Source organism: Canis aureus, chromosome 3, assembly GCF_053574225.1.
Source record: "Canis aureus isolate CA01 chromosome 3, VMU_Caureus_v.1.0, whole genome shotgun sequence".
Classification (NCBI taxonomy): domain Eukaryota; kingdom Metazoa; phylum Chordata; class Mammalia; order Carnivora; family Canidae; genus Canis; species Canis aureus.
Genome location: NC_135613.1, coordinates 80,166,375 through 80,193,998, shown reverse-complemented (window position 1 = coordinate 80,193,998; position 27,624 = coordinate 80,166,375). Strand labels below are relative to the sequence as shown.

At 53.2% G+C, this 27,624-nt stretch overlaps 2 protein-coding genes across 27 annotated transcripts in view; one reads left to right on the top strand and one right to left on the bottom strand.

Moving 5' to 3' along the window:
• Nucleotides 1-2,910, top strand: part of FEZ1 (fasciculation and elongation protein zeta 1) — a 43,761-nt gene extending 40,851 nt beyond the window's left edge. For 5 of the 6 annotated variants that reach the window (XM_077894064.1, XM_077894058.1, XM_077894059.1 and 2 more), the window contains 2 exons: nt 434-499; nt 2,564-2,910. In XM_077894064.1, the coding sequence (XP_077750190.1) occupies nt 434-499; nt 2,564-2,580 (83 nt within the window). In that variant the 3' untranslated portion in view covers nt 2,581-2,910. The remainder of the gene's footprint in view (nt 1-433; nt 500-2,563) is intronic. The other variant, XM_077894063.1, reaches the window with a different exon arrangement.
• Nucleotides 2,911-12,941: 10,031 nt separating this feature from the next.
• The window catches only part of PKNOX2 (PBX/knotted 1 homeobox 2), a 309,255-nt gene continuing 294,572 nt past the window's right edge, over nt 12,942-27,624 (bottom strand). For all 21 annotated transcript variants that reach the window (XM_077894043.1, XM_077894040.1, XM_077894035.1 and 18 more), the window contains 3 exons: nt 17,180-17,256; nt 16,152-16,330; nt 12,942-15,160 (listed from right to left, as the gene is read on the bottom strand). In XM_077894043.1, coding sequence (XP_077750169.1) covers nt 14,934-15,160; nt 16,152-16,330; nt 17,180-17,256 — 483 coding nt within the window. In that variant the 3' untranslated portion in view covers nt 12,942-14,933. The remainder of the gene's footprint in view (nt 15,161-16,151; nt 16,331-17,179; nt 17,257-27,624) is intronic.

Genomic DNA, 27,624 nt, shown 5'->3' with positions numbered 1-27,624 from the left:
GAGAGAGAGTTTTATTGGTGATTCAGTAATGTGATGACTGTCATTCTTAATATTTAGATTGCATCTGAAAGCTGATTCTTTTTTAAATTGCTTTATTTCTTTTCATGCTTATTAAAGATATATACTTAGGAAATCATGTGGAGGTTATAGATGAGCAAAAAAAAAAAAAAAAAAAGTAAAAGATAAAAGAAAATAAAGTCACCAACAAGCCACTGTGACTTTTTGGATGTATTTTACTCCACCAGCATGCTGACATGCTTCTTGACAGAAGCTTCTAGGCGTTTGCTCCTTACTCAGCGAATGTCTGGTTTCCTTGAATCATTTCCCACTCTGGGTTGGTGGGTTGTCTGCCTAGAAGTGAGCTTTCTGCTCTGCTGGCATCTCAGCTCATCTCTCTTTCTTTCTTTCTCTCTCTCTCTCTCTCCTTCCTTAGTTCTCTTTGCCATGAAGGAGGATAATGAGAAGGTGCCCACTTTGCTAACGGACTACATTTTAAAAGGTGAGAGCAGCCCCTGGCCCCCCTGGTGCAGGGCTCCCTGGCAACCCCTCGCCCAGGCCTCCCACCAGAGGCCTGGAACCTGCCCTTCTGCAGGCTTCTCAAAGCCTCCTGCTCGCCCAGACCACGCAGGGCTGGGGGCCACCAGTAGGCGCTTGTGAGGCCCTCACAGGGACGGGTTTTTGTCTTTGCTTGTTGCCGGGAGGCCAGGGGAGAGTCCTTCACCCTGGAGTCACCAGAGCGACTCCGCATTGCAGCAGCCAAACCAGCACAAGGCTGATTGTGAAAGCTCTGTGGAGTTCAGGCTATTTCGTGGGGAGAAACAGAGCCTGGGGCTGCCTTTACTAGTCTCAGCTGCTTGAAGTCTACATCCTTTCCTAACACTTGTTTTATTAAGGAAACTTTTAACATATGTAGGAGTCAAGTACCCAGAATAATGAACTCTCATGTGCTCAACATCCTGCTTCAGTGATCATTGACTCATGGCTGATCTCTGTTCACTTACACCCCTACCCAGCTTCTCCCCTCCATATTATTATTATTTAAAAAAAAAGATTTTATTTATTTATTCATGAGAGACACAGAGAGAGAGAGAGAGAGAGGCAGAGAAACAGGCAGAGGGAGAAGCAGGCTCCCTGCATGGAACCCGACGTGGGACTCGATCCCCAGTCTCCAGGATCACGCCCTGAGCAGAAGGCAGATGCTTAACTGCTGAGCCACCCAGGTGTCCCCTAAGTCTCTTTATATATATGTATTCCCCTTCCTTTCCTCTTGTCCCTTGAAATTTATTTCTTGGGGGAAACCAGGCTGTTTGCCCCATAGAATTTCCTGGTTTTGGCTTCTGCTAGTTAGTCGTGTCCTCATGGTTTAATTTAATACATTCTTCCTTTTTTTTTTTTTATTTTTATTTTTTATTTCCTGTTAGCTGGCAGAGCTAGAGGCTTGATCACACTCAGTCTCCAGTAAGCATTACATTATCGGTGGTGCTAAACTTCCATTAAGAGACACATATTCTCCGGTTGTCGTTCTTTGTGTGACATTTATATCATATTAGTTTGCTCAGGCTGCTAAAACAAAATACCACGGGGTGGCTTCAACAACAGAAATGTATTTTCTCACAGTTACAGAGGCTAGAAGTCCACGATCGAGGTGCCAGCAAATCCAGTTGCCAGCAAGGGCTCCCTTCTTGGCTTGCGGGGAGCCACCGTCTTGCTGTGTCCACAGGTGGCCTCCGTTGTGTGCATGTGGAGAACGCTAGAGCTCTCTGGTGTCTCCTCTTAGAAGGACACTAATCTTATCAGAGCAGAGCCCCATCCTATAACTCACCTCCTTGGAGGCTCCATCTCCAAATATGGGGCGGTTAGGGCTTCAACATGGGAATTTGGGGGGGCACCCGGACATTCAGGCCGTAACAGTATCCACCGCTGATAGTCATCCGCTGTCTGGATCCTTTATTTCATTTAGCTTTGCTCCACACGCACACACAACGCTGGGTACGGTTCCAGTAGGCTCACGGATCTCAGTTAAGGATCTTGGAGTTGTATTGTTTCCATAAGGATCAGAAAGATTAGTCTTGAATTTCTGCAGGAGGACGGCAGGCTCAGCATTGGGAAGAACTTCTGGCTCTTAAGGGCTTTCAAAGCAAATTTCTCAAAGGAGTTTTGTGGAAATGGGTTTGGAAAGTCTGGGAGCCCGAGGGCTGGACCCCTTTCCCCACCGTGATCCACGGAAATGTCAGTGAATTCATAAAACTAGTTAACATTTACTGAGCACTCTCTATTTGCTTCTGAACCACCCTGTGAGGTAGGCAGAGGCAGAGCACAGAGGGGTGGGAGCCACTTCCCCAAGGTCGTGGGATTAGCACAGGCCGGATCCGCGGTTTGAACCCAGGCAGACGAGCACCGGAGACCTGATCATCTACACCTTCTTCTGGAAGGAAGACACGTGATCCCAGGTGTCCCCTGGTTCCTGGGGGCGGCTCTCTGCCTCTGGGCCAGGGGCATCCTGCGCTGGCAGGGCCTGCCCCACGCGTGCTTTGACCTCTCTCCTCTCCCCTTCTCTTTGCAGTGCTCTGTCCCACCTAACCCTGCCCTCGGGGGCAGCCTTGCTGCGGAGGTCACGGAGCAAGAGTCATTCTATCACAGGGACTGCATGACACCACGTAACCTCCGACGTGTATTTAAACGTGTATACCTTAACCTGGATTAAACATGAGCAAGCGCGCGGGGTCCTTTGCTGTTGGCTTCTAGTCCTAGTGATCATTGGATGCATGACCGAGGGGCAGGGCCGGTGGGGGCCTCTCCGCCGTCGGAGGAAGGCGGCCGCTCTCACCGCGCATTATGTAGTCTGGCTCCAGCCCTCGAACACAGCTTACACTCTAAGACTAATTTTGAAATAAACCTTCATTTAATTAATATTCTTCATGTGCTTTGGAGTGTGGTGTTTCAAACCCGCAGGGGCAGGCCGCCTCATTGCCTTTGCGTGGTGTCCCGGGGCCTACGGCGGATGACCGGGTGTTGGGGGGTCAGAGCGAGGCCCTGCCGCGGGCCAGACTCGGGCTGCACGAGGCACAGAGGGAGGAGGCCACCCCCGGAGCCCCAAGATCCGGCTGCTTGGCAGCTGTCAAGGGAGCTGCACAATGTCTTGTAGGATCTATGGGTGGGGGGTGTCAGAGCAGTGGGGCGATGGGGGAGTCAGCAGGTGGGGAGTGAGTCTTGAGTAGCATGTGCCTCCTGGTGAGGTGGCCACGCTGGCCCTCGCCAGCCCCTCCACAGGGACCCGGGGCGCGGAGGGAGTCAGCTCTGCTGGGTGATCCCGGCTTGGGGGGCTGCGGCTGCCGCCCGAATGCCCCCAGGGCCCTGGGAACGGTATCCTGCGGCCGTGCGTGCCCACCGTCTGCCCTTCCCGCAGCCCCAGGGGGCCGGCGGCCCCGACCCCACTTGGTGTCCCAGCCTCGGTGGCAGGCAGCTGCTGGCCTGGGCTGCCCCGCAGGTGGGCGCTGTCCCCTTGCCGGGGTGCTGGCGTGATTTCACCACACCCTGAACTTGCTTGGCTTCCGTCTTCTGGCTTGAATGATCATAGCCCTGTGAGTTCCCACAGCCCCGTCGTTTTTTTTTTTTTTTTTTTTTAAGATTATGCTTATTTATTCCTGAGAGACACAGAGAGAGGCAGGGACAAGGCAGAGGGAGAAGCAGGCTCGATCCCCGGACCCTGGGATCACGCCCTGAGCCAAAGGCAGCCGCTCAACCCCCGAGCCACCCAGGTGTCCCTCCCACAGAGATCATAGCCCTGTGAGTTCCCACAGCCCCGTCTTAAAACAAAAAGCTTTATGGAGCCCTTGCCCTGTGCCTGCCACTGACCTTATGGCTTCATAAGCTAGTCTCACATCGTGGCGACCCTCCATGGTAAGTAGGCCATGGCGTCACCCAGATTTTACGGATGAGAGGAGACCTGGGAGGAGAGACGTTCACAAGTGGTGAAGTCAGACTGTCACCCTCCACTTGCTCTTGGTAGGGTTTGCCTTAACCGCATACAACAAACAGAAAGCCATACTTTATCACGTCGGCAGAAGGCTGTGGGTCGACGTGGGCGACAATAGAAGGCCTTCTGGGTGCCTTGCCTCTCACTTGTTGGGCCTGTGCTTTTCTGGCAGCCTTGTTGCTGAGCAGTAGCCATCCGACCTTGGGGTGAGGGGGGCCCACCCCTCCAGGGAAGCTGCCCCGGTCCCTGCAGGCCTAACTCAGGCATCTACCTCATGCAGAACTACACAGGCCGAGCCCTGGCTGCTGGGAGGAGGTCGAAGCAACCATAGGTGCCCATGTAAATACTTAGGGGCTGACACCCTGACCTAAGTCTTGGTGCTTTGCCAGAAAGGGGTGACTTCAGTTCTGCATTCAGTGGCACCGTGGTTAAGGATGCAAAGGGTCATCGGTGACGGGAGGTCACTTGCCAGCTGTGGGGTTTTTCACCTGCCTCAGCAAAAGGGAAGCAGAGAATCCTCCAGAGCTTTCCTTCCTGGCTTGGATTTGTCAGATCTGGGTCAGCCACTCCTTTCCCCCCGAACGTATCCTGCCAGCAGGTGTCTGAGGCAGCAGAGACAAGCTAATCAAAGCTGCTGGCAGTTAAAAATAAATCTCAAGTGTCAGGGATCCACTCAAGCTAGGGGAGGTGAGTAGGGAAAGCTGGTGACCGGGGGTCCTCTTTTCTCGCCTTTTGTCCACATCGGCAGCCTTAGTGGGACGGTTCAGTCGAATCGCCACGATTTTGCATTGCCTTCCCTCAATTCCTTGCTCTTCAACATGTGGCGCCCAGCACGGACAGCATCGAATTGCTGTTAGAAACATCTCGCCCCAAACCTCCCGAATCGGAATCTGCATTTTTAACAGGCTCTCCAGGCAATCGTTATTGGCATCCAAGGTCTGGAGAAGCCTTGCAAGAGCGAGTGTGCAGCGTGGTCAGCAGCGCGATTCTCCACCCCCCACACGCCCCTCTGCTCATGCTTGGGGTGCAGTGACGCGGCCGAGGTGCCCCCAGGTGCCGTGACACCTACGACTGCAGTCAGCCTTGATGGCCGGGCGCGGGACCAGTCAGGGCTGCCGGCACACGGCGAGGGGAACGGGGCGCCCGGGCCTCGGGCAGGTGGGCTCTAACCTCCTGCCAGTTAAAGGTCCCCACGAGGTGTTGCCCAGTGCCCCGTGATCAGGTCCCGGTAAGGAAACTCCGCTGGGGAGCCAGACACAGCCTCTGTGTGTCTTGTCTCTTTTTCGGGAGGGAGCAGATACAACCCAGCAGGAAGAGCTAACAGGGAGGGTGGCGCCCCTGATGCTTGTGGGACAAATTGGCTTCTAAAAATTCAGGAGAGTTGGGATCCCTGGGTGGCGCAGCGGTTTAGCGCCTGCCTTTGGCCCAGGGCGCGATCCTGGAGACCCGGGATCGAATCCCACGTCGGGCTCTTGGTGCGTGGAGCCTGCTTCTCCCTCTGCCTATGTCTGTCTGTCTGTCTGTCTCTCTCTCTCTCTCTGTGACTATCATAAATAAATAAAAATTAAAAAAAAAAAATTCAGGAGAGCTTTTTCCTGCCTCGCTGGATGGTCGGGAGGGTGACTTTGTCCAGCCGGTGGCCAGGGAAGAAGGGGGGTGGACGGTCAGAGAGGAGGTGTGCCCTGCAGGGCTCTCAGGACGAAGGACAGATCAGGTCCAACGTGCACCCAGTGCCCCTCCGTGGGCACCCTGGGACCCTGGCACCCACGGCACCCAGGCGCGGCGGGCCGCGTTGGGGGTCTGACCAAAGGCCGAGGGCCGGGGCACCCCGGGGCGCCCAGCCTGCCTTGCAGCGGAGCACTAATGGGGAGGGGCCGCCTCGCCCCCCGGGAGCCCGGAGAGGTGGCCCCAGTCGCCGCGCAGGCCTCCGAGATGGGCACGCGTGGGGGCAGAGCGATGACATGCTGCCCTCGGGGCAGGGGCGGCGGTCCTGCTGGCGCCTGCTGAGTTCCTGGAGAGGCTGAGGCCTGTCGCTCGGCTTCCTGCCCGAGCTGGGGGGAGCGCCGTGCCCCTCTGCGGACCCCAAGGTGCCTTGGCTTCCTCTCGCTGCCTTTCTTTCAGAAGAACAATGAGCCACCTTAGCACGCAGCCCCGCAGCTCCGCACCCCGCCCAAGCCCTCATGCATATTCATCCCGCTTCAAAGAGCACAGCATGGAATATGCAAATTGGCCAGGCAGGAGCTGGTTGGCATTTTGATAATAGCTTTGTCTGAAAAGCCCCAGAGACACTTGCACATCCAGGTCCTCTCTCCCTCGCCCTCTTTCCCCTCCCTGAAGCCCCTCCTCGCTCGCTCTCCCGCTCTGCACGGGGAGCAGGCAAGTGCACTGCAGAACCAGGACCCCAGAAGCCAGGGGAAGAGCCCGGGGCGGGGGTCTGGCTCCAGGCGGAGCATCTCCCTTCCCACCTGGTCCTCTCCTCCCTCCTCCTCCAGCGGCGTCGCTTGGGTTTTCTCCCTGTGGAGGGGTCCCGGGACCCTGGGCCTGTCCATGCTGTGTGGGGACGCGGTCTCCGAGGCCATTCCCCCCTTTCCTTGGTCCTTCCTCCTCCTCCATCCTGGTTTTGCCCTTACTCTGGGCAGTCAAGTCTGAAAACCCAAGAGCCTCGCCTTCCCTGAGAGCAGGGAAGGAGTCACCCACAGATAGGAGAGGAGGCTTGGGTGTCGCCCCCATCACCGACAGATTGGGGGGCCCCAGGAGTTCCTGACTTCACCCCGAGGTCTCGATGGCACATCCGGGCGGCCGTCAGTGACAGGCTGTGTGGCCTTGGCATTGCCCACTTCTTTATCTCAGTTTGTGGATGGTCAACAGTGGCCTCTTCCCGAAGATGAGCTCTGGGGGTGCATCCTGCCTTAGCGCAGCCCCTAGAGAAGCGTGCAGAGGTGGGGTCCCTGCTCGCCCCAGGGTAGCCGGTTCCAGTGAGGCGCTGGTGGGCTACAGGGTGGGTGCCCTGCTGCGGGGCAGGCGGGCTAAGGCTCGGAGCCGGGCGATGAATGCTGCTGCATGCGGGTCCTTGGAGGAGAGAAGTGGAGGCAGGTGCAGAGCTGCAGGCACCTCCCAGATTTCAGGGACCAGGGGGTCCTCTGCCTTTGACCCTGAAGGCCAGCCCTGGTCAAGCTGGGGCTTAGAGAGACATGTTACCTCACAGGAGGAGCATGGGTTTTGCCCTTGGGTTCAAATCCCAGCTCAACTACATATCAACTAAATAATTTTTTAAAAAGATTTATTTATTTGAAAGATAGAGACCGCACTTGAGAGCAGAGGGAGGAGCAGAGAGAGAGAGAGAGAGTAAAGCAGACTCCACACTGTGCGTGGGGCCCGACACTGGGTTCAATCCCACAAGCCTGAGGTCGTGACCTGAGTGAACCAAAACTGAGGGCGGATGCTCAACCGTCTGCACCACCCAGGTGCCCCCACATTAGCTAAATAATTCTATTTTTCTTAGATTTTATGTATTCATGAGAGACACACAGAGAGAGGCAGAGACACAGGCAGAGGGAGAAGCAGGCTCCCTACAGGGAGCCTGATGTGAGACCCGATCCCAGGACCCTGGGATCACACCCTGAGCATCCGAGAATACGCTCAACCACTGAGCCACCCAGGTGTCCTCTAAATTATTTTAGAGAAAATAATTTCTCTGAGCCCCAGTTTCCTCATTTTAAAAATGGGAATATTAATATCAGTAATTCCCCCAGGGTTATTCTGAATGCAGTGTCTTGCATAGATGCTAAGTACTCAATACATTGTGACTTTTTACTAGTAAACTTTGAGGAACAAAGAGAAAGGGCCAGGTGCTATGTTCTCTCTGTTGTTGGGGACGTGATCATGTTCTCAATCCAGTAGGTGCAGAGGCCTGAAAACACAAGACAAGGCAAGAGAAGGTGTGGGCTACTCCCCTCGAGTCAGCCGTGCCCTCTGTCCTCACCAAATCCTGCCCGCCGGTGGCCCGGAGAGCGCTGGCACCTGCCGATTCTACGGCCAGAGGTCTCCGGGTGCCAGCAGCCCCGGGACCAGGAGACAAAGCAAAGAGGCTGGAGCTGGATCATATTCTGATTTCTCAGCAGGTTCATTCAAGGGGAGTGATGCAGGAGGGAGGGTGAAAAGTCCAATGTACTATTGCACTTAGCGGAAAGATTCTATTTTTACTGCTAAGGAGACAGGTAGAGAGACGGAAGAGGGAACACGCAGAGCACCCCAGACACAGAGAAGCCTCACGTGCCCTGTGACTAGGCCAGACAGGTGGGAGGCGTGTGGACTCTTTCAAGAGGTTCGAGAAGGGCATTGCAGGGTCTCCTAAAGTGCTGCTCCCACACATCGACTAGGCCTTGAGGACCACCTTTGAACAGTCTGGAGGGGTGTCTTCAGAAGGCAGATCTCGGACCATGGTGGAAATTGGAGGGATGGGGTGGCTCTGTGTGCGATGCAGCCTTTCTGCCCGGGAGGCATGGGGCTCCCCAAGGCTGGGGGTGGGCGGTAAAGGCAGGTAACAATAGATGGTGGGCCGTGGGTGGGATTCCCGTATGGGGTGAGCAGGTTGGGTTTCCTGACCCATTCTGGGGGCCAAGAAATGATTTTTTTGCTCCTGCGCTTGGATCCCTGCTCTGGGCAAACAACCCCAAAAGGGGCAATAATCAGAGCATCAAGCATTTTCTGCTCGGGGCTACCGCAGATCCCTTTCTGAGATTGGTCCTGGATGGGGTAGGGGTTGGGAATCGCTGGGGGGCTGTCTACGATGCACCTACCTTGGGCCCAGCCCAGGAGACTCTGATTTAGCAGAGAACAGAATTGGGCACCTGCAGCTCCAGACAGCTGCCCAGCAATTCTAGGCATTCCAGGCTGACCTCCTGGGGGTGTTGCAGGGGTGGTGGTGGGGACGCTGCATGAGAGGCAGAGATGCCACTGGGCCCTGAAGTGCTGAGGCAGAGTCTGGGAGCTGAGTTATTGCATCTCCTTCCAAAATGTGACCCCGTGTGACACAGTGAGACCCGTCAGAAGGGCAGCAAGAAGCATGCAGCCCACTGGCCTGTGGAAGCCTGGATAGTGATGTCAGTCTCAGCTTCTCCAGCAGGGGTGGGGGCTGTCCCAAGATGGGAGGAGTCCCCCCACCAGGAGAAGCTGGGGACCCATGTCATCTTCCACAGGACTAGTTTCATGGAGCATCAGCCGAGGGCAGCTTAGCAACCATCTCTTCTAACCTCTCAGTGTGCAGGTGAGGAAGTTAATTTAGATGGTTGGTGAGAGGGAATTGTTAGCAGTCTTGACCAGATCTAGGAGAACCCAGGGCTCGTCCTCTCCCTACAAAGGAGCTTGGGAGGCCCCCGGGAGGGCAGAGCCAGCCTTAACTGAGGTCCCCGTAATAAAAATTTGTGATACTACGGGGGAAACCACCACCCTGAATTTCATGAAATAACAGGTGGGTGTGAGATATGCACACCTGACATGAGTTCTCTGAATAATGCTTGGGTGTAATAAGATGAGAAAAAAAAAACCCTGAAAATGAAAAGGTATAATGAGATATACACAACTGAAGGGAATTGTCTTAAATGGCTGATTGTAATGAGATGTACATAAATTGTAAGGCTTGTAATGAAATGAAAAAAAAAAAATCCTTGCCTGATAATACTGGGTGTAATGTCTACACCTGAAATAAGTCGTCTCACCGCGCTGAGTGTAATGAGATGCACATAATTTTAAAGAGTGTAATGAGATGAAAAATAAATCAAACACTTGTCTTAAAATGAAAGATGTACAAAGATGCACACACCTGAAGGGCATTGTCCTAAATGGGTTCGCTTTAATGAGATGCATTTAATTTGCAAGGGGGCTAAATGAGATTGGCCCAGAGAGAGGCTGAGAAATATAAAACTATAAGATCTGTACAATCGAAAGTGGTATAATAAAATCTGCCTCATCCGTGGGGTGGAAATAAGATGCCAAAGTGGAAATGCACAGAGTATGACGCGATCGATCAGCGTTCTCTCGGCCAGTCCTTGGTGGTCCCTCGCCCTGCGACGCTCTGCAAAGTTGAATTATCCTCTGTCCCCTGTATGGTGCCAGGCACACCACAATAGGCACCTGCGAATCCTACTGGCTGAATGACGGGGTTGTTGTCTCTATAGCAAAAGGAAGGTAAAGGGAGCAGCTATAAACAAGTAACTTCTAAAAGGCAAAATAAAACTACCTTCTTTTCTTTTTTTGAGAGAGAGGACAGCGGGAAGGAAGGGGCCGAGGGAGGGAGAGAGATGATCTTAAATAGGCTCCATACCCAGTGTAGAGCCTGGTGCAGGGCTCGATCCCTCGACCCTGAGGTCATAACCTGAGCTGAAATCCGGAGTCGGATGCTTACCCGACTGAGCTGCCCAGGTGCCCTGAAAATTATTTTCTGAGAGCAACGCTTCCCAAAGTCCTCAGGCATCTTGCCTTGGAATCTGGGAAACAGTTGGTCATGGGACCAGATCTGCATATATAACAAGCAGCCCTGGTGGGTTTTATGTCCCAAGATTCCGGTTTCCCTATTGAGGCCAGAGAGGCAGGTAGCCGGAGCGAAGATGTCTGGATGTAGGACACAAGGAACGCTTTGCAATGAAACGTCGGAATATCTTCACTTCCACAGATACGTTCTCTTGGATATTTTTTTTTCCCTTTTTGTCAAAGGCCAAGCCTCCTGAACTGTCTTGTTTTCTCATGCTTGATGGAGCAGTGAGTAGAGGGAATAGCTCCTTCTTAAGAAGCAAGAATGCAAATATTGGAAGGAAAGTCAAAAAAAGGCAAAAAAAAAAAAAAAAAAGGCGGGGGCGGGGAGGATAACTAACCAACGAGTCAACCCGACAGTGACAGCCTGGTAACAAGTGTCAGTGTTGGGGGGAGCACGCTTACGGCCAGTGTTGTGATAACCTGGAGAGCGCGTCGTAAGGGGTAGCGATGACGGGATTACACCCCGTGGCCGTGTTAGGAATATAGGTCCTGGGTGTCAATTCTCTGTCTTTCAAATGTTGGCACAAAATTTTTTTTAGAAACAGTATGTGGTCCAAACAAAACACGTCTGGGAGCTCAATTTGACCTGAGTGCCACATCGGACTCGAAAGTCTTGTTTGCAGCTCTGAACGATGACGTCTGAGGTCAGGGTCCCAGGAGGAGGTCGTATTTTCACCGTGAGGGTGATGTCACCAGCACACATTCAGTTGCCTGTTCTCCTAGAACGTAAACTCCTGGGGGCCAGAGCTTTGATGCCCGCAGGTGTATCCCCTGCACCTGAAGCTGCTGGAGACGGAGGTGGGAGACCGAGGTGGGGCTCTATAAATACACATCAGCTGGATGAGTGAGTCTGAGCGGGCTGGGGTGTGCCGGAGCCATTGCCCCCAACTGGCCCAGGGGTCTCCCGTCAAGGGAACGTAGCTCCGGCCCTCGGCTCCTGTGAGCCGGAACCTTCCAACCTGGAAGGTCTGCCCCGCTGGGATAGGGGTTGGGGCCAGACATCGTCTGGAACGGCTTCCAGGGCCCCGACGCCAGCACCCCGGTCCCACCCTGCACTGTCCCGTACCTCCACAGGGATCGAGGCACATCTTCTCCTGGGCCCGGAGAGGGCTTGGTCACGCACGGACAGAGGTTGCTCCTCCTCATAACACTGCCAGCTGCATCTCAAATGATTTGGGAAACCCCTTTATCATTGGTGGCATGGTTGAAAAGCTGTCAGAACCTGATAGAAAAACTGAGCAAGAGGTGGGAGAGGCTGGGGCAGGCTACTCTGGTTTCTCCCAATAGGGTCGCCTACAGTGTGTTTTGTGGAATATTAGCAAAACTCGAATAGATACTACTTGGGGGGGGGGGGAAGGCAAATAAATCTGGGGAACAGGATAAACAGGTTTCTCAGAGCCTTTCCTTTACTCCTGTGCCTTCTGGAACCCCACCAGCAGAATAGAATATGCAGTTCATCCTAGATTAATTTGGCCACGGATTTTTTTTTTTTTTTTTTGATAGCATGGCTTTGAACAGTGTCTTCCTTGGAAACCACTTCTTTGAAAGCCTCCTGGTTTCCGGGCTCTGGGAGGTGAGGCTCTAAGGTGTCATATACTTGCGGGGCTTGCGGGGCTCGAGACTCCTCACCGCCCAGAGGTGGGGTCTCTGTCTGTGGATGCTCTGGGTTTGAGGGAGGCTCGGGCTCCATGAGAGCGGGGACCTAGGGAGCACCCCTCGAGCTGCCTGCGGGCCCATGCAGCCTGCGCGCACTCCCCTCCCTGCCTGCAGCCTGCGGTGGGGGTGGGGGGGACACGTACATCTCACCGGGTGCCCAGGAAGGGAAACTGGGCTGAAAGGAACAAGAAACCTGCTTCCTGGGGAGGTGCGGGATGGGGTGGGGAGAAGCTGTGCCTAAATTCCCACTCGCCCCAGGGAATAGAGTGCTGAGCCCTGGGGTTCAGAGGGCAGGCTCCTCTCTGGACACAGCTCCAGGATTAAATGCGGCGGTCAAGATTCGCTCTCCTTCCCGATTCCTGGGACCTGGGGTCTCCGAGGGCTGGCGGTGGTGGGGGGGTGGCAGTGGTGCCACCAGCTTTGAGGATGAAGACCCTTTGGAGCCTAGGATGCGGCCCCAGGAAAGGCAAAGGCCTTTGAGGGAGGTCAGGGATGGTGGAAGAGGGACCACAGGCTGAGCTGCTGCTCTGGGGGAGCCCTGCCAGGTGGGGGCAGAGCAGGCCGTCCTCCTGGCTCCCCTCCCTCGGTCTTTGTCTTTGAGCCCCACCCGTATGCTGTGGATGTGTCCTCCTGCCCAGACGGGTAAACTGAGGTCACTCACACGGCCTCCTACCTCGTTCTCATCCATGGGTCGTCAGTTCAACAACAGGTAGGCTGAGGCCAAAGTTTCTCCGCTCCAAGGTCCCACTAACCACCGAAAAATAACTGCGCACCAGAATTATGGTAGGTAATAAGATTTACTGAAAACTTCTCGGCCACATTCAGTACTGGTTTGGTGGATACATCAGAAGGAGGTTGCATAACATTAGGCAGGTGGAGGGGCTGGGAGGAGGATGTGTGGGCCCATGTGTGCGGGTGCACCTGTGCTGGGTGGGTCGCTGTCCGAAGTGCTAGGTGAAAGGGTGTGTGCATGTGTGTGTGTGTGTGTGTGTGTGTATGTGTGAGACAGAGAGAGAGAGAGAGAGAGAGAAGAAAAACGAACCAGAAAAGGAAATGTATTTTATCCCACTGCACATTGCAAAAGTCTCACGCCAAAAAAGCTAGACTTTCCTCTACTTATGGCATCAAAAGGGAGTAAAAAATGATTGGATCACCCAGATTATAAATAAGGTTATTTGTTTCTCAAAAATCCCTATTAAAACATTAAATATCAGCTCTTTTGGGGGAGAAATACATTCATTTCAGGGAGACCTCAGGGAAGCGACCGTCCTTCTGCTCCACCCCAACCCGGCGGGGGAGGGGAAGCCCCCAGGAGGGCCCCGAGGGTCCCCGAGGTGGAGCCAGGTAGCCGCTCACACCCTGCCACTGAAGGAGATGGCCAATGCACAATTTACAAATGAAACTGCAAGTCCATTAAATTAAATCCAATGGAAAACACACATGTGATCAGTCCTGTCATTCACAGCCAAGGGGGCGGGAGAGGAGGGGGGAGGGGTGCCAATCCTGGGGGCCCGGAAGTTGGGGGGGCGGTGTGAGTCAGGGCAGGGGGTGGAAAGCCTCCTCCTCGAGGGAGCCCCAGTTCCTCCCATGTTGTGTGTCACGGTGGTGGGTAGATCAGCGAGGTGTGCGGGGTGGGCCCCAGGTCTCTGGGCCCCTCGCCCACACTGTGGATATTGATGGGAAGAGGGATGTAGCACCTTCTCCAACCCCCGGCTTCCCCCTGGACTGGATGCTTCTTTCCAATGTTTCTTCTGCCTTCTCTGAAGGATAGAATGAAGAAGAGAGAATGGGGGCTGGTGGGGCCAGCCTGGGGGCAGGGGGGCGGCCCCGGGGGGTGGGCTGAGGGCTGGGACATCTGAGGAGCTCCATCTGAGGGCTGGAACATCTGGGATAAGACACCATTGTCCTGTTGTTACAGGAGCGGAGTTCCGTGACCACCTAGGGATGGCCGTGGTCCCCAAAGTCACCTTGATGTGGCTCCTAGCTCAGGTTCTGCATCTCCTTGGGTCCTGGAGCCAACCCAGGGGAAGGGATTCCTCTGAACCCCCTGCAATCTGAGCCTGCCGGCTTACCATTCATTCCCGGGACAGAGAGAGAGAAGGTGGCTGTGGGGGCTCCTGCCCTCTCTCCCAAGTCCATGGCTGCCTGGGCCTGAGGCAGGTCCTTGGAGGAATGAGCGGGAGCCCTCGGGAGCCTGTGTCCCACTCTGATCTGCAGGCCGTGGCACCGCGGGGCCTCCTGCTCTGCTAGCCACAGGTGACACGTCAGGGCTCCTCCTGCCCTTGAATGTCTGTCAAGGAGCTGAGAACCTTGTGGGGCTAGAACCCAGACCCCCCGACTCTCCCTTTCCTCCTAACTCTGTCCCTGGCAAGGCTCACTCTGAACAGCGCCGATCCACTCACAGTGCAGGGCTTGCAGACAACCCAAGTCCTTCAGTGGGGGGAGGGGGCGGGAGGGGGCATGGGTGCCATCTGTCCTCAGGGATGTGGTGAGTCCAGCTCTCACTCCTGCCTTTCCGCGCAGGCTGCTTGACGGGTCCCGCAGACGGAGTCCTCTGCAGTTCTGGGGAAGTGGGGCTGGGGTACTCATTGAAGCTTGGTAGTTGGGAAGGAGCAGGTGTCTCCTCTGCATTTCTTCAAGCTACTGATTTGGGGAAGCTAGGGCCTAACTTCCTTGGTGCTGCCTGCCCATGCCCCCCTCCCCCCCACCCTGAAGCCCTCCTGACGACACTCCTCCCCCGCTCGGTGACCAGTGCCATCTGGGCTGCCAACTACTCCAGGGAGTCACTGTGTTCCAAGCCCAGGTCGCTGACATTTGTCGTCTGAAGCTCGTCGGTCTCCTCCTCCAGCTCCTCTTCCTCTTCCTCTTCCATCTCGTCCTCATCCTCTTCCTCTGTCCCATCCAATGAGTCATCGTGTGCAGCCATCATAGCCTGCTGCATAGCCATGGTGGCATTGTCTGAGGACAGGGACTGCAGGTTGTCCAGGCTGATGGAACCTGCATGAGAGAAAATGACAAGGGTCAGGGCCAGGAGCCTGTGTTGGGTAGAGTTGGGTAGAGTTGCAGGGACTGGCTCACAGGTGGTCGACAATTCTTGGGTATCAAGTCCCCCAGCCATGGGTCAGCTACGCCCTGCCCCATCCCAAGCAGTGGTGCTCCTAGTTACCATTCACCAAGCGTCTTCCATGTAAGTATGTTAAGTACTTTGACTTTCTAACGGTTCTGTACGGCAGGTGTTATTATCCCTGTTCTGAAGAGGAGGAGACTGAGTCTCAGATGGTTAAGTCATTAGCTCAAGGTGACAGTCAGGCATGATGGAGTTGGGATTCTCCTCTTGGTCTGTCTAGCTCAAAACCTGTTATTTCCGCTACACCTGACGTGGCAATTGCCCAGCACCTGGAACCTGAGCGCAACCGTATAGACGCGCAGGAAGGTATGTACGCGCACACCCACACCTCCACTCCGCTTCCCACACAGAGCCATCTTCACGTGCCGAGCTATAAAATGTCTGGCTCATTGAATTATTCATTGTGCACCAGGCGACCAGCAATTAGAAAAGTGTATCTGGAGGGTGTGATGGAGAAGCTGGGAAAACAAAGCTCTTCCTGGCCTCCGTTCACGAGCCAGCTGCCCGCTTCGGTATTTATAGATGGCCTGGCTCCTGGGGAGCCGTGTAGACACTCATGGACGCTAAGGAACTTTGGGTGGGTGTGGGAGTGAGGAGGGGCTCTGCTGAGCAGTCATTGACTCAGATGACCATGGACTCCCACTCCTCTTTATGAGGTTGCTTTTTTGGCTCGTTAACACATATGCAGAAACATCCCCTTCTTTCTGGCTCGCACACATCCTTGGAGGGAGATCACTCTTGTGACAGCGCTGCCACTGTCACTCAGGCAAGTAGATGGTCAGCCCTTGCGTCTTTGCAGAGCCTGTCCTGGAGGTCTACCCACCAGCTCCAGTCTAGTGTCCACCTATCCCCAGTTCTTACCGTCCGGGTTTGTCCCTGGGGCGCCACCCTGCTGCTGCAGCACCCCCGCAGCAATGGAGTTGGGCCAGAATCTTTGGGTGGGCCGGTGCTGCGACTTGATCTTCTTGGCTTTCGGGGCAGGGTCTGGGTTGCTGGCATCAAGCATGGGCTGCAGGATGCGCCTCCGGGCATTGATGAACCTGCCCATGGGTAAAGGGAGAGACCTGGTTAGTCACCCCCCGGGGTTGTGTGGCATGTGTGTGCGCATGCACGCATGTGCAGGGAGTGCAGAGCTGCTTCCAGGCTCTCAGCAGCCGATCCACTGTACAGAACAGACTGGGAACTGATGTAGGGTGTGAAAGCCTAGCCGGGGAAGAGCTCTGGGCCCTGCAAAGCTCATGGAATCACCTGAGCTTGGTAGCCACAAAGCAGCACGGGAGGGATGCATGAGGAGGGTCAGACATCTCTACTTGGGACTCGTCAAAACTAGACAGAGGAAGTAGGGGTCCCCTTAGGCAGAAGCACTATACTCTGACTCTCTCCAGAGGGCCCAGGGCTCTGATCAGGGGGCCCACCTGTTGGGGCTACCGGTCTCCAACCAGACCTTGCTCTCAGGTTTCTAGGACAGCCCAGCCAGACACAGAGAAGGGGAACAGATCCTGCGAAGTCAGAACAGCCAACTCTCCCTCCGCCTTCCCACCCCAGCTTTGCAGAATGTTGTAGTTTTTCAGTTCGCAGAGGTGGCGGCTCCTGCAGGCTCCAAGGCCTGCGCTCCGTGCGCGTCTGCGTGCAGGCGGGGCTGGGCTTTCCGCACAGGCCTCCAGCGCTGTTCCGGAACCATCTCCCAGCAGAGGGCGCTGAGAAGCTGCAGATGAAGCTCTAGGCCGTTGGGTTGCTGGTGGTTTGGGGTTGATTCTGCTTGGAGCCCAAGGGGAAGACTGCCCAGGGAATGGGCCGGACCGGCTGGGCTGTCTCTCTTCCCCCTACGCAGTCCCTCGCCAGGCAGGTGGCCCCTGGATCCGAGAGCCTTTGGGCGGGCGAGAACTCACCAGTTATTTACTTGCAGGAGGGTGAGGTTTGTCTGGGCTGCGATCTGCCTCTTCTCATCCTCCGTGGGGTAGGGGTGCTGAAATGAGACGGGAAGGGCTAATGCGGGGTGGGCACACGGTGGCCCGGTCCCCTTAGACACATCACAGCACTGTCCTGGCCCAGGCAGCCCAGCGGTTCGGAGCCTAAGTTGGGGAGAGTATGATGTTTGTTTCCCAAAAGCAATGGGACTGGGCTTGGGGGAGGCTGCCCCATGTCTGAGGCTCCCACATTCAGGGCCACCCGGCCCTCAGCACAGTCCCCCCCAGGATGGGGGACCCAACTGGTTTCCCAGGAGTCAGTACGGTTCCATGTTGAGAGCTTCCAAGGCACTTTCACATCCCGACTTGGTCCTCACAGCCAACCCCCAGCAGGCAGGTCAGCATTATTAGTATTAGGTTGACAATGACCTCAAAAGTCCACAGACCTAACAGAAGGTGGTAAACGGGGTATATGAACCAATTCAATCTAAATTGACTGAAATGTACTGAATATCTACTCCGTGCCCAGATTTATGCAGGCCTCCCAGGAGGCAGAAGATAAACAATACTTGGTAACCCGTGAAATGTTGTCCTGCGCTTAATCTCATTTAACAAAGCCTATCACTAACATTTTATGAGATAGGCAGGTTAAGTGTTGTTAGTCCCACTTTACAGATGAAGGAAACAAGTGACTTCTCCAGTGTCCCCCAGGTGGTGGCACCAGCTTCTTTCCATTTTGGTCCCATCTCCCTCCCCTTGCTTCATGCTGCCACTTTGTAAGACTGAGTCCATGTCTTTGTGGCAGTGAGTGAGGAAGTGGTGTCCCAGGGCATTTCAGTCATTGCACTGATGACATGTTTGTCTCCCTCTCTCTTAGACTGTGCTTCATGAGGGCAGAGACCATGTCTTATTAATTCGTCTTATTAATGTATCCCCAGTGCCTTCCACATGCAAATGACATGCAAATGACTCCCAAGTGAAAGAAAGCAGAAACAAAGCAAAGGTTGGGTGGTTTGGGTAATGGGCCCTATAGAAGGTTAGGAGAAATGGGTTGGCCAGGGCGTTGGGAAGGCTGCACAGGTCACATTAGAATGGGAAAGTTTTGGGTGGGGGTGGAATAGGAGTCCTTCTGGGTCCAACTGGGTGGTGAGCCACATGGTGAGCCACATGGTAACTGGGTCTACATGTCTTTATAAAGCCTTTCCTGGAAAGGTCCCCACACTACCACACCTTGCACCCAGTAGGCATGCAGTAAAGGTGTCATGAGTGTCTGAATAGGTGAGAGCCTTGCCCTTGAAGTGGGGAGGTGGGATCTAGGGGTTCTTAGGGCACAGGGCCAAGCTGTCCAGCCTCCTCTAGCCAGGGTCATTTCTCATAACGGAGGTGCCATTAGAAAGTGCTGCTTAGGCCCAGAGAGTGGGACTCGGATTCAGGCATGTCCCTTAGCCCTACACCATAAAGTCGCCTAGTGGTTAAATGAAATTATGCTCATAAAGTGCTCAATAGGAGGTGGCTTTTCATACTATTATTACGGGATGATGTGAGCAAGGCGCTTAAGGCTGTCTAAGGAATGAGTGTGAGAGCAACAGCCTTGGAAGTGCTCTCATTATCAGTGACAAAGGCAGCAACCTCTGCAGTTGCCTGCAGCAGTCAGGATCATGTGCTGTTCAGATTCGTACTTCTGACCCTGACCACCATGCCAGGGTAGCTGGGCCTTGTGATTCACCCAATATTAAGATTCTAACAAGCAGGAAAACACATCCCTGTCACAGGAGCCAATTTCATCCTAACAGGGAAGGAACAAAGGAAGGCTGGCTGCCCCTGGGCGCAGAGGAGGAGGGGCTCCAGGTTTCTCACACCTTCTGGGGCAGGGCTGGGGTCCAAGCCCTATTTTCCTGCCCCACAGCATTCCAATTTCTCTAGCCATGAGAGGGAGCCAAGCAGCCTCCCTGTCCTTGGACACTCGGTCTGAGAACACAGCAAAAATATGGCAACTTTCTGCCCTTGCCAGGCTGCACTAGGCTCTTTTGTGCCTCCTGGTCCTTGCACCTGCTGTTCCCTCTACTGTAATGCTCTTTCTCCCACTTTTCCACTGTGTGTATTTCTGAGCTTCTGGGGAGACGTGTCACAGATCAGATCCCCTGTGAGGCATTTCCCAACTTGCTGGGGCAGAGTTAGTGATGGCTAATGTTTGAGTAACTGCATTTAGCCCGTTATATGGTGGGAGGTCTCCCTAGGAGACTGGGACTTGCTTTCAGGCAGGACCTGGGTCTTATCCGACACTGTATCTCCAGGGTCCAGCCCAGGCAGGGGCGGTGTTCAGTGTCTGTGTGTGGAACACACGAGCGAGCCAACACAAGGAGGAGATGGCCAACTTGTTTCCTGAGCAGAGAGGCTGTCCCTGTCCGCTGTGCGGCCCATCCGCCCACAGGTGAGGGGAGGCTGCTGCCCCCTGGCTGCTGGCGAGTGAAGGACACCTGGCTGTCGCCGCTCACAGCTCAGAGCCAGAAAGGCTACAGACAAAAGGGAAAAAACGCCTCTACAAGCGGGCAGTGTGGGCACCGGGCAGTAAGAGAAGGGTGGGCTGGACTGGTCAGGGAGGACTTCCCTAGCAAGGTGGGACTTCAGCTGGACTTTGAAGACTGGCCAAGCCATCCTAGCAAAGGAGAGGATGGGCATTCCAGGCAGGAGCCTTGCACCAAGACTTACATTGAAGCCAGTCAGATGCAAATCTCTTCCACTCTTAAAGACCTCCAGGGAAGGAAGGACATCCTTCAGCCTCCCATGGAGGGATAATGTGTGCTGTGTCCAAGCCCACATTCTGAGTGGATGTCATAAATCCACAGGTTGATATGCTCCCATTGAATGGAGAGGGTGAGAGGCAGTGTCACTGAACTGGCTGGTTGTTCTCTTATGGGGAGAGAGAGAGAGAGAGAGAGAGAGAGAGAGAAGCCTCTTATCCTCCCAACAGTGCAAATGCCACCACCCATCCCGCCTGGAAGCAGTATCTCAGGAGGCACGTGGTGGAGGCCACGGGGTGAGTGGCAGCTTTGGCCCAGCTCTAGGGACAGGTGTGTCGGCCAGAACATTCCTGGCACCACATCTGAGTGCTCATAGGAGCAGTCCAGCTTGTACACGCCTCAGACCAGATGATTCCTGAGGACAGAGTCAAAATAGTCCTGGCTCCTGGACAGACCTCGATTTGCTCAGTGCTACTTTTAGCACAATTGGAAAGGCTCGGGGCCAAGGACGGGAAGAGGAGTCAAAAGAGATCGTGGTAAGCCATCAAACCGTACTAGCTACTCTCTGGTCATTATTTGGAAGAACTCCTCGGGAGTTGGGAGGGAAGCAGGCAGCAGCTTTCTGGAAGTAGGTAATCCTTCCTTGAAAAAGGGATACAGAATGGGCCAGAAAATGACAGATCTTTCTCAGGGCAGCCACGGAGCCTCACACAAGTAGGCAGAGCCACCTAATGGTCAAGAGCGCAGCCTTTGGACCTTTGGAGAGGTCAAGTCCTGCACTCCACCCCCCCCCCCCACTGCCCCCCTTACTGGCTATGTGAGCTTGGAGATTTGTTGTTTTACATCTTCCATCTTTAGTTTCCTTAGCTTAAAATGGAAATAACAGAACAGTGCGAACCTCTTGGACTTGGGGCCTGGTTTAGTGAGATACTGTGGGTAAAGCACGTAGGCTTCATGGACTCACTCTGTGCAATGTAGCAAAGCCTCCCAGACATCACATTGCCAACTGTTCAGTCTCCAGAGAAGGGCAGGGCAGCGTTGACACCGAGTAGGTGTTTCATGGTGCCCCAGCTGCCATAGGAAGTTCCTCTGAAATCTGACCTAACCTCTTCCCTGCCTCTTTCTGACACCTTGCTTTATGACCTCCTCACTCAGGTGTCATCTGCCCTAAATGGAGGCTGAAGGCACCTTCGGGTGAAGGGTGAGTCCCACATGGGGTTCTTGGTCTGAAAGAAGTATGGCCAGGGCTGGTTCATGGGTCCCTGGCCACACTTCTTTCACCGGAACACTGTCTTGGCCCAGGCAGCTAAGCACGAGGCCAGCCAGTCACCAAGGGAGGTAGCACAGGGGAAGCAGCAGCCCGCTGGTGTCAGTGGCCTGGTGCTACTAGTGAAGCAGGGCTTGGAGCCAGTTTTCCTTCCTCACTTTCCCGCCGAGACCAAGCATTGCACTGGCAGAGGTGCCAGCCCTCTTCCCTTCTCACTCCTGACCAACTGTGGGCATGTACCCTGGGGCAGCTCCAACTCCGTGGGCACAGCCTTGCTCTAGGGGCAGACGCTAGCCCAAGGGAGGCTGTTGGGATGGTGAGGGGCCCCAAAACAACCACATTGTCATCACACCTGAGATGCCGTCAATGGGAGGGTGCACACTGATTTCAGAGATGCTCAGTGGAAAAAAATGAACCTTTTAGAGAGGAGAGAAGCCCAGGAACTCCTCTTTCTTACTGTAATGCGCCTTGTGCAGACTTTCCATTCTTCTATCTCTCCTTTAGACTCCCCTCCCCTTATAATTGTACCCACACAGAAAGGCGCAAAGAACTAAAATGTAGAGCTTTATGTATTATCACCAACACCAGTGGGACCGCCACCCAGGCAAAAAAAATAGGGTATTATCAGCACCCAAAAGTTCCCCTTGTGTACTTTCCCAATCACCACCTTCAAAGATTTCCTCCCTGGAGATAACTGGATTTTTACAGTACTTTCTTGCTTTTCTTTATAGTTTTCCTATCTATGTTACATCCTTAAACATCATGGTTTACTTCCGCCTGGTGTTTGGATCCTCTATAAATGGAATCTGCTAGCAGGCAGGATTTCACTCCACAGTACAATAGTGAGATTCCTCTTCCGTAGTTCTGTGTAACTGTAGCTATTCATTTTCATTGCTGTACAGTTTTCTCTCATAAAAAATCTGCCGCCTTCTGGTTCTTCACCCTCCTGCAATCCTGGACCTGTTTTCCCTCCCTCTGGTTTCTCTTTCAATCCATCCTTCATGCTGCAGCAAGACTGGTCCTTCCTCACTTGGCCCCAGTGCCTCATGGCCGCGGGGGCACCTCTCCTCTGAGTTCGAACGCTTACCCTATCCCGGGTTCCACACACTACCTGGATGATTTGTGAAATTGTCTTTCACTCCAACCAGATGTACAGAATGTTTTTGAGGAAATGAGGCCCCCACCTTTCTTTCTACCCCCACCTCATCAGTGCCAAAGAAAATGCCTGACACATGGTAGGTGTTCAGCATGTGTCCGTGGAGTGGATGATCATAGGAACTGAAGGGGTTAAGTGGTGGTTGTCACCATTCCCCAGGTGTCTTTGTGAGTGAAGAGGAGTGGGAGAGGGTGGGGAGCATCAGTGAGTCAGACTCCCCAGGAATACTCCCTATAATCAAGCCACCCTACTTCCTAAAAGGGTGGGTTGTTCCATGCATGTTTGTGGGGAGGAGATTGGAGTACTTAGGGTCTATAGAGGCATACTGGCCAGCTTTCTGAAGGAGTCTTCGGGGTAGCACAGTAAGACTCGGGTAAGAACATGAACTCTAGAGCCAGACTGTCTGGCTTTGAACACTGGTCTCTCACCAGCTCAAGGCCTTGAGCTTGTTACTTGGGTTCATCTTCTGTAAAATGGGGAAAATAATCCCACCTACCTCTGAGGTGGCAAAGAGGATTAAATGAGTTAATATTTGAAAGGTGCTTAGAACAGTGCCTGGCACTCTGTGTTTCTTAAATAAATAAATAACAAATAAAATAAATCTGCTGCTTGGCACATGTGGCTCGATCTCTGTGAAAGCCACAGGTTGTTTTTCTGACAGATGGCAAGAGCCCCCAGCAGCTCCTTCCGTGCATGGAGAGATGTGCTCCTTTGTTCAAATGGTTTTATTTCCTGGAATCTGGGACTGCTTCAGCCCCTGTGCACATATGATGGGGTGTTTTCCCCTAACCTGGATCTCAGGCTTCTCGGGGGATGCTGTGAGGCTGTAAATCTCCCCTGGCCATTTTTTCGGGTGGGATCTTTGAGAGCTGCAGGCTCCCATGGAGCGTCCTGGGGCTCAGTGCAAGCCGTGCCTCCCACACCTCCTGTCTTCTGGGATCAGCTCCATCCAACCCTGCCACTGACCAGTCAATTGTCAATAAGTCCCTGTCTTTGCTGGAGACCACCGAACTTGCCTCTATCCCTGGGACTCACTGCTGCTGAAGCAGCCAGTGTGGCTCACACCCTGGGACTATGGGTGTCCTAGGGCATGCTTCCACGACTCTCCATCTGTCCTGGGGAGTTGAGGGCAGCTTCCAGGGGTCTGCTCTCCCCATGTCCCTATAGTGAAAGCTAGGTGGGAGAAAATAGTTTCATATCATAGGCAGGAATCCAAGACCTAATATTTCTCTGGCACAGAAAGATAAATGCAACCAAGACACAGTCAGCCTGACTTCCCGCTCCTGGTGTACCTTCCCCTGGAGTTCTACAGGTACAGATGCCTGAGCAGCATGGGACAGACAACAGTTATGGCATGACAAGGAGCCACAGAGTTCCCTGGGCTCTGGATGGTGTGGGGATGTGGCAAGTAAAGGGGAGAGCAGGAGTTAATGCTCAAAACACTAGGAGGAGGGGTCAGTTTCCTTGGTCTGCAACAATCACAGCCCAGACAGGGGCAGTGATGGTCAATCGGGAGAGAATTCTCATCCAGACAACTCCTGCTTCCCTCCCTACTCCATTCTAAATCCTAGCCACCCTTCCAGGTCTGGCCCAAATCTCATCTCTTCCACTAGACCCTAACTTTGTTCATCAGTATTACATGCAGGACTTGTTAAAAGCGATAGCTCAGTCATGCAAGAGCCCTTGAAGTCTCCTCTCCCACTGGGCAGGAGTCCTTGGTACCAGCACTTTCAGCGATGCACCCAAACAAGTTACAGGTGTGCAGAGATAGAGCTGGTGTGGCTCGGCGGGGTCTGGGCTGGCGGGAATGCCCTAGCTGGTCTCCAACTGTAAGTGGTGTAGTTGTTTTCCTGCCATTTCCTGTGTGGACCATCCTGAAGAAGGCGGGGGAATGTGGCCCTGCAGTGCCAGTGTGCAGTGTGCAACCCTTTACTCTGATGGTTGGGAGAGTCTTTCTATTGAGCTCAAGTCTTCTGTCTTGAGAGACATCCAGCCAGAGAGCCTAGACTGTTCTCTGAAATCACACAGAAGCCTACTGCACTGCCTCTTCCTGCATAACAAGAGTTACCACCACTTACTGGATGCCTACAGTTTTTGGCTAACTTTGAATACTTACAATGTTCACAGAGTATGCGGTCAAAATACCTGACATGTATTCTCATTGAATTTTCCAGGTACCTATGAAATAGGCATCATTATTCACATTTTACGCCTGAGAAAACCGAGTCCAGAGGGGTTAAAAAAACTGGCTCCAGGTTATACATGCAGTGAGTGGCGGAGCCCAGACTCACACCCCCTGTATCTTTAACCACATCCACTCCACCTCTGGGCTAGACCATCTGTCAGGCGCTGCGCTTTTTAGCATATTATTGATCATCTTCGCCATAGGTGGGTATCATTATCTCTACTCTATGAAGAGGTAATGAGCATCAAGAGGTGCTAGTTGACCCGTTCAAGGTCATATCGCAACTACAAAAATGGAGCTCGGATCAGTCTCAGGTCTGTCTGCCTCCAAAACCCTTGTTCCTTATACTATACCGTGCTGGCCCTAAAGGAACAAATCTTTTCTATGGACCGAACATCCCCAGTCCCCTTAACCATTCATGATGTGACATGTTTCCTGTTAAGGGTCGTTTGAACAGACATTTCCCCATCCCAGCTGCTCTTCTCTGGACACAACTTGTCAAAGGACCTTTTGAAATGTGATGGCCAGTTCTGGACATGCTAATCTGGATGTGTCTGACCAGCACAGATGGTCAAACTCCTCTCATCTACATGGATTCCTCCATTCTTGAACCCCTTGAGTGTGTGTGTATGTGTGAGCATGTGCATGCTAGTACCTGATTATATCATGGGTTGACCACTCATGGTTTATGTGTCTAATTTGTTTCCCTAATTAAATGATCAGTCCCTTGAGTGCTGAAATCATGTCTCATTACCCAAAACTTAGGTGTTAGGGGATAGATACTGTATTTGGAACTTAGATCACTGTTTCCCATAGAAACAGTGATATTCTTTTTTTTTTTTTTTTTTAATTAGCTAGCTTTCCAGGCTAGCCTCAAAGGCTGATTTAGTTAGAGATCTGTGTTCTGGTGGAAGGAAGCCCCCAGGACTCATGGACAAACAAGAGATCTTGTTCTATTTTCAGGGAGTGGACTAGACCAGAGTAAATTCTGAGATAGGTGAGCACAGACTCCGTCTTTTTTTCTTTTCCTGGGCCCTGTTGGCACTTCTCAGTACCTCTTCTCAAAGCCCCGGGGCCCTCATGTGACTCTGCAGTCAGCCTTCCCAATCTGAAGCCTCTGGCTGCTAGGACTTCAGGGTCAAATCTCCTGAAACTATATTCATGATGAGGTAGATAAAACTCATCAGATTCTCAAGAGGTCTGGGGGGTTGGGGGCGGGGGGTGGTCTCAAAGAGGTTAAGAACAATTGCTAGAAACCTTTCCTCTGGCGCCCCATTCTGGTTTGCCTCCTCAAAGTGCTGTGTTAAAAAATATTCTAATCTTCATTTGCTACTGCTAACAAGCACTGGCACTCTTCCCATGAAGCTGATCTTAGCTGAGTGGGAGTAAAAAAGCAAGCTTTGGAACTAATTCATACTAAGCTGTGAATGAATGATGGCATCCTGGCCTCTCCATTGGCATCTGTTTTTGACAGGGATTGGAGACTTGTAAGTGGATCTCTGATGAGTGGAATTTCAGATTGTGTGGCAAAGTTAAAGGAAAAAGTAGCAGACAAGATATTCCGGAACAAAAATGGTCTCTCTAAGTCTCTCTGAGCTGTTTTTTTGCTTTTCAACTTTTCTTGCTCTTCCCCACAGATTCCCTAGAAGTGTCAAGATTTCTCTCAGCTTTTTGTGAGACAGGACAGATTATGGGGACTCCCGGAGTGAGATGGGAGGCATCTGCAACAGTAGCTGTGTCTGTATCGGGACAAAGTACTTTCACACACATCTTATTCCATCCTCACAACAACACTGTGAGCTGGGTCTCATGATTCCCATTTTAAAGCAGAGGAGACTGAGACCTGATGAGGTCAGGCAGCCTGCCCCCGGCCTCCTGGCTAGGTAAGAAAGGACATGACACTCGAATCCGGAGCTTGCCTCCCGTATCATGCCCGTTCCACAGGCCACACTCTTTCTGTGGGTAAGAGACACCACCGTTCCTAAGTCAGTTCTAGGTGGATCCTCTCAGTGGGTCTCTGACGGAGACAGATGCATATTCCTCGGGGCTTTAGTACCATGTTAGGCATGGGGAAGGTGGCAAGACACACAAAGAATGTTTGTTGAGTAACTGGAGATAACACCAAGGCACAGAGGCAACCAGCTGGCTTTCAGGTCCACATGCCCTCCTTGGCCAGGAGCCACGCTCAGGGCACACGCCGTACCCGGGTATGTGGCAGCCTGTTTCCCCCGGCAGGGCTGAGCCCGGCATGTGAGGCTCCGGGGCTGTGGGTGAGAATAGCTGGGAATCTGACAAAGACTCGCTAAGATAAGGCCACGCTCACATCACGTGGAGTACCAGAATGTTCATAGGAGCATTACTCAGAAGCCAAAAAGTGGAAACAACCCAAACGTCCATCAGCTAATGAGCAGATAAACAAAATGTGGTCTGTCCATGCAGTGGAATTCTGTTCAGCCATAAAGCAGAAGGAAGCACTCATGCGGGTTACAACACGGATGAACCTTGGAAACAGAAGTCAAAGAAGCCAGTCACAGAAGACCGAGTGTGATAAACCTATTCACGGGAAAGATCCAAAATCAGCAAATCCATAAAGACCCGAAGTAGATGACTGGTTTCTAGGGGCTGGGGAGCAATAGCTAACGGGTACAGAACTTCTTCCAGTGATGAAAATACTCTGAAATTCAATGGTGATGATTGCGCAAGTCTCAATATACTAAAAATCTCTGACTTTACTTATAAAGGGTGAATGTTGGTATGTGAATTATAATTCAATTAAAAAAAAGTCATACAGAGAAGGCCCCGGGTGCATTTTGTGACAGCCGCACAGAGTTCACGGGACGGCCCTGGAGCCAGGCCCTCGGCCATCGAGTGGCCGCGTGGAAGGGCAGCCCTCTCGACCATAGGGTGGGACGGGATGGCAGCAGGCATAGTCCACGCTGTGACCCTGGCCAGATGCCACACGAGCGGTGTCGGTGTGATGGATGGAGAAGGGAGAGCGAAGGAAGGGATGGTGAGGAGCGTGTTCCCTTCTTCGAGTCTACTTTTGCTACCGGCACAAAGAAGATTATAGTAGTACCC